At 46.5% G+C, this 6,314-nt stretch overlaps 1 protein-coding gene across 1 annotated transcript; it reads right to left on the bottom strand.

Annotated features, from left to right (window-relative positions):
* Positions 1–1,854: 1,854 nt before the first annotated feature.
* Positions 1,855–4,637, bottom strand: LOC103129254 (uncharacterized). The gene is made up of 6 exons (XM_007540284.2): positions 4,426–4,637; positions 3,802–3,909; positions 2,840–2,979; positions 2,588–2,684; positions 2,281–2,405; positions 1,855–2,140 (listed from the first exon to the last, which is right to left on the bottom strand). Exons 1-6 carry the CDS (start codon positions 4,508–4,510, stop codon positions 1,964–1,966), a joined length of 732 nt encoding a protein of 243 aa, XP_007540346.1. The 5' UTR covers positions 4,511–4,637; the 3' UTR covers positions 1,855–1,963.
* Positions 4,638–6,314: the final 1,677 nt, after the last annotated feature.

Raw genomic sequence — 6,314 nt, 5'->3', positions numbered from 1 at the left:
TCTATTTTTCTGTCTGTTAAATCAACCCTGATCCTTCCTGAGTTTTATCTTTAGGTTTACTGATGCACAGAACTTTATTTTCAATATTGATTCCCTTATTTTAACATGAGTGCAGCATCATAAATGCGACATTACGCTGCAGCTTGATGGGTAAATGTTACTGTATTTGTCAACTAAGATAAATATTAATGAATATTCATTAGTGTCCTAATTAATTTAACTGAGTGTACATGGGGAACTGTATGCTTTGTGTTTGTTCTATAACCAATACACTATTTAATATTTCAATGTTTCAGAACTTTTCTAATGTTTATCATCTTTCTAACTGGCGCCTTCCTCACTCTTATCTCTCTGTGTTTCAGCTGTTGCTCAGCAGTTTGACCCAAAGTTGACTGACTGCAGGGAAACTGTCAGGAAGTGGCTTCATTAGGCACCACAGCGGGAGGAAGGCACCAAGGAGCCAAAGTGACCCCAACCAGAGTCAGACCTGTTAGCCCAACTATTCCTGTTTCCTGGTTCATACAGAACAAACTGAACCTGCTGGACCTTCATGGACAATAGACTGATGCTCTGACAGTCAAAAGGAATCAAATATATTTACAGATCTATGCCTGTTTTCTAAAATAAAATGTTACATTAATGCCATGTCATTTTTAAACTAGTTTACACAATAATAATTATGAATGACATAATACCCATCGTCTGCCAATAAAACTGTGTTTAACACCAGCGAAGAAACCTTTAGTGGTATATTATGATGTAGAATCAAAAAATGTACATAAATCCTTAGTTTTCATTCAATGTAAAATCAACCCAAATCTGCATGCAGATCCACATTCAGATGGTTGAATCAACACTGATATAGAGTCAATTATGGTTGAAACATTGATTCAACATGTGAGTCACCGACTACTTTCAATTCCATTTCAATGTCAGGCTTCAAGTAGATTCAATGTTTCTGCTTGACGTTGTTTCATTCATATTTTGCTATCTGGGTAAGCTAGCTTTTGTAAATCCCGTCGTCTGTGAGCCCAACTAGGTGGTTCACAGACAAATAAACTAACTGGAACAAGAAGCCATGAAGAAACTGACAGAAACAACTTGGGGTAAAGAATTTCCATTGCTCTGTTCAGTTCTGCCAATCTGGACTACTGACCGTCATGATTTAGTGACGCAGCAGCAAAGGGTCGATAGGCCCTGAAGGCACAAAAGGGTTTTGCTCCTGCCTCCCTGATGTTGCCTCACATGATGTCATCGCATGTGAGGGGTTTCTGGAGGAAACATCTCCAGCTTGGTTGATCTCTGACATGCAGAGGTGGATCAGAACAACTCTTTGTGATGGAAACATTTTATAAGAGATCTTGACCCAAATTGGGTCATCCAACCAGAACCAGACTGGACTAGACCGGATTCCTTCCCAGCAGCGAGAAGCAGAGATCCGTTCTGCTGCAGGAGCAGCTCCTGGTTCTGGCCATCCGCTCTGTCTGGAGCTAAACCCCCTGAGGCCGCAGCCGACTGCAGATGGAAACTTGAACCCAGAACCAGACGGGTTAACGAGTCCCTTCCTCCAAGTCTCTAGTCGCCTCGTCCTCCACAGGCTGGGTCAGCCGAGGACTCGTCAGAAACGACTCGCCACGACACGATGTGACACGATTTCCTGTCGCTTCGCTGCGTCCGGTCGGCTGTCAGCCAGAAACTTGTCAGCCTGGGTCAACACGGCAACCTGCCACAGGCAATCAGTCAGCAGGCGCAACCAGAACCAGAACCAGATCCAGACTGGTCAGAACTTTGATCTGCGGTCAGAACTTTTCTCCAGAACTCCATTTGTTAAAAAATCTCCCAGAATTCCTCGGGTTTTTCTTTTCAACATGTTTTAATGTTTTGGACAGAAAATTTTCGGTTCTGTTTACAGGAATTCTTTTAGCCTGAATCTGGACGGAACCAGAACCGGTTCTGTTGGGTTCTAGAGGTTCCCATCCAGCAGCTGGGTCTTCAGGTCCGCAGGGCTGCCGACAGTGAACACGCGGTGGGAGGAGCTTCCTCGCTCCACCAAGGTTGCCACAGCAACGCCCAGGTCCAGATGGTTCAGGTAGCCAGGCGCCAGGCGCTCCGGAGTCGCCACACCTGTGTTGATCTTCACCTGTTGGAGAGGAAGAGGAGGCTGGAAGAACTGTATGTTGGGAGATGAACCATAAAAAATAGCAGATTTAGCAAAACAACTAAAACATGAAAACATTAAAAGGGCTGTGAGGGGTCAGAGGTCAGAGCTAGGTGGCTCACCTGGCACAGCCTGCAGTCTACCTGTGGGTATTCGTCTCGCAGCACCTGGCAGAAGGCCAGCGCGCTTGCGGCGCCAACCGTCAGGAACCCTGTCCCCGGCATCAGCAGCTGCTCTCCAGCTCCCCCTGGAGGCAGAGCCACACGGAGCAGACTGGGATTACTGGGAGCTGCCCCTCCCCAACATGTTTCTTTGGGATTTGTTAGAGAACATTAGAGAAAAAACAGCATCTCTATAGTGGAACATCTTGTTGCCAATGGCAACGCAGTGTGAGAGCGTCTCAGTGTGTGAATACTTTGCCATGGTTACCTGTGATGAAGGTGTAGCTGCAGGACGGATCGTCCCTCACCAGGGGGAAGAACGTCTTCCAGGAGACAAAGGTGCTGAACAGCAGTGCGTCCAAAACCTGCAGAGGACGACAGGCAGGATGCATGAGGACAGCAGGGGACATAAGAGATGGGAAGGAACAGGAGAGGACAGCAGGGGAAAGGCATGATCACTGTGTGTGTGTGTGTGTGTGTGTGTGTGTGTGTGTGTGTGTGTGTGTGTGTGTGTGCTGACCCAGTGCAGGTCCTGGAGGGTCTGCGTGTGTGGCGGGCCGCCCTGCCACCAGCTGAAGCCCAGGGCAGAAACCACGTCTGTCACCTTCCCCACCTGCTGCAGCAGCTGCTGCTTCGCTTGCTGCGCTCCGTCCTCTGAGCCTGGACACACGGAGAGCGCGTCTGCATGGTATCCCAACCTTAAATCATCGTGTTGGCATGTAAACGTGTTGATTTAATGTTAGCATGCTAACCTGTTGATTAATGTTAGCATGCTACCCCATTGATTTAAGGTTGGCATGCTAATGTGCTGATTTAACATTAGCATGCTAACGCATTGATTTAATGTTAGCATGCTAATGTGTTGATTTAATGTTAGCATGCTAACCCGTGTATTAATGTTAGCATGTTAACCAATTGATTTAAGGTTGGCATGCTAACATGTCGATTTAACATTATCATTGCTAACAAATTGATTTAAGGTTAGCATGCTAATATATTGATTCAACATTAGGATGCTAACCCGTTGATTAATGTTAGCATGTTAACCTGTTGATTTAAGGCTGGCATGCTAACACGTTGATTTAACGTCAGCATTGCTAACCCATTGATTTAATGTTAACATGCTAACACATTGATTTAACGTTAGCGTGCTAAAACATTGATGTTCTGCATCTGCAGTTTTACACTCACCAGTAAATTCAAGCATTGAGAACTTAAGCAGCAAAAATGGTTGAAGAAAAAATGGGACCTCTAGGTCACCATGGAAACCCCCTCTCCCAGCCCCATCTGTTGAGCAGAACTCCTGCTCTACATGCTAGCAGCTAAGCTATAAATCTGTCGGGACGGGACTACTTGGTGGAGCTGCTCCAGCAGAAAGACAGGACCTGGCAGGTGGTCATAATGTTCTGCTGGACTGATTTTTTTTTTTTGTTCTCTTATTGCCATTCACCAGGAGAAGCATCATGCTGTGGGCCAACTCACCCACGTTCCCCACTACAGCGATGAGGTTGTCCTTGCTGCTGGGAGAGACGAAGGCCCCGAGTCTCTCCAGTCGGTCGCCGTCTCTGGAGATCACCGCCGCCTTAAACCCTGAAAACGGAGCGACAACCCGACTCAGCAACTAAAACACAACTAAACCCTAAAATCTGTCTTCTTTCTACAGACTTTAAACTTTCCTCTCCTTTGAGAATTGCTGTGGCTCTGGTTTCGCAGGAAGATGTTTCAGAGGAAAATCTGGTTCATTCTGGACTTTTCAGAACATCATCCATCTGGAACCGCCTCAAGTAAAGGAATTGATTCCAATGTTTGGTTGAACTTCAATTAATAACTTTCTGCTGTCTGCTCTCGGTTTGACTAAAGATGTGAGATTATATGGAGGAACGTGGGTTGTTTCGGGTTCCAGTTCGGTTGGTTTTACCCATAAAATAGCTTAAAAACACAATAGATTATAAATAGTTCAGCAGTTCATGGCTAGAAAATATTGAAAACCGCCAGGAAAACTCATAAAAACTAAAATACACGAGGCGCGAAACTGCGCTGAATAACATAATAATAATAATAATAATAATAATAAATAATAATTAATAATTAATAATAATAATATACCTTTATCCAGAAGGGCTTTGACTATGCCAGAGCCCACCGTCCCCGCTCCTCCCAGAACCAACACGACCCGCTCTGAGTTGGACATGACCGCAGATGGACAAGCAGAGAAGGTTCTGGTTCGTGTGAACTGGACCTGAAGCGGACCGCTTCTGGGCCGCAGCGAAGCTGCAGACCGAGGCGGAGGAGCGGCTCCGCCCCACACGAGCCGCTCAAGCTCCGCCCGCGGGCCGCGGCGCCTCGGGGCTGGAGCTTTGGAAGTTTTTGTTCAGGCTGCGAGATTTCTGATGCCTTAGATGAACAAGGATGAGTCAGGATGAATTAGACTAAATTATGATTAAAGTAGATTTAAATTCAGTTTGCAGGCGTTGCATAAATCTTTTATTTTACCTGTTGATTAAAAAAATACTCAAATATGTTTTTCACAAAATCTGATGTTATGCATCTGCCCCATTCCTACTATTATTAGTGGTAGATTCAATGGCGCAACTGCACATTATTCAGGTGGATGCGAAGACATAAATCGGCGCCCCCCACCCCTGAAGGAAGGAACGTCAGCGTAGAAAACATACGCCCCCTCCCCACCCCCGAGGCAAGGATAAATTAAGGATGAAACTCGCGCTAGATTTACCTCATTATGTGCGTGAGGTGAAGCAGCGTAAGGCGCGCTGAAGTGTATGAGAAAACATAATCGGCCCCCTCCAGACGGGGTTTTGACACCCCCTCTGGTACTGCGCCCCTATGCGTTGCATGCGCTGCATACCCACTTTTTGCGCCACTGGGTAGATTATTATTACAATTATTATTATTAAAGATTATTATGACGCTTTATTTCTATGTTCCCCTTGCTGAAGGAATCTGATGAATATTATATTTTTATATGTCATTATACCGGTTCGACCCGTTCGGTTCTACTGTAGCATCAGATTATGGGTGCTCAGACATAAATACATAACCTCATAATAGATAAGAGATCAGCCCGTTATGAATGAGTGAATCATGCGGAGCAGCGAAGCAGCGCCATCTGGTGGAGGGAGTTGGTTCTTCGTACTGGTTGGTGAACTGGATCTGATGCACATGGCGCTTTTTCACTGACAAGCCCCTGACCGGTTAATGTTCGGTCCGGTCCGGTTCTACCCCAGGTAGTGAGCTTCTCCATTAACCGCCGCGTTCCCTGGGCGGGCCGTGAGCAGCAGCTGGGGTCGGCTCTCTGCTGCGGTTTGCAGCGTCATTCAACAATGGAGAACCTCCAGGTTCTGGTTCTGATGGCCCCAAATATGGGTTAGGGTGCTGCTAATTCATTCTGCTGCTAATGTTATGAATCGCGGAAGTTGGTGCTGAGGATGAATGCGGAGAACAGGTTGTGGTGTGAAAAGAGACGATTTAATGATGAGTCACAAGTTGCACAATCCAGACAGCACAGGCAGGGGGCGGTCAGTGGAAGACACGAACGACTGTGGCAGTTACTATGCTGCTAAGAAAAGTTAGAAAACCAGGTTTTCAAAAAATAAAAAATAAAAAAAGTAGAGAGAGAGAGAGAAAAAGGTCAAGAGTGTCAATTTATAGCTGTTTTTCTCCGAGAGGTGGGTAGACTGTATAAGATTATCAACCATTTAGCATAGTTAGCTTAGCTACAGACTACTGATAAATCATCCATCCATCCATCCATCCATCCATCTTCTTCCGCTTATCCGGGATCGGGTTGTGGGGGCAGCAGCTTCAGAAGGGAGGCCCAGACTTCCCTCTCCCCAGCCACTTCTTCCAGCTCCTCCGGGGGAACCCCAAGGCGTTCCCAGGCCAGCCGAGAGCCTCCAGTCCCTCCAGCGTGTCCTGGGTCTTCCTCGGGGCCTCCTCCCGGTGGGACATGCCCGGAACACCTCACCAGGGAGGCG

The sequence above is a fragment of the Poecilia formosa genome, unplaced genomic scaffold (genome assembly GCF_000485575.1).
Source record: "Poecilia formosa unplaced genomic scaffold, Poecilia_formosa-5.1.2 Scaffold531, whole genome shotgun sequence".
In the NCBI taxonomy this organism is placed as follows: domain Eukaryota; kingdom Metazoa; phylum Chordata; class Actinopteri; order Cyprinodontiformes; family Poeciliidae; genus Poecilia; species Poecilia formosa.
Note: the sequence above shows the minus strand (reverse complement) of the source record. Positions and strands in the feature narration are given on the sequence as shown.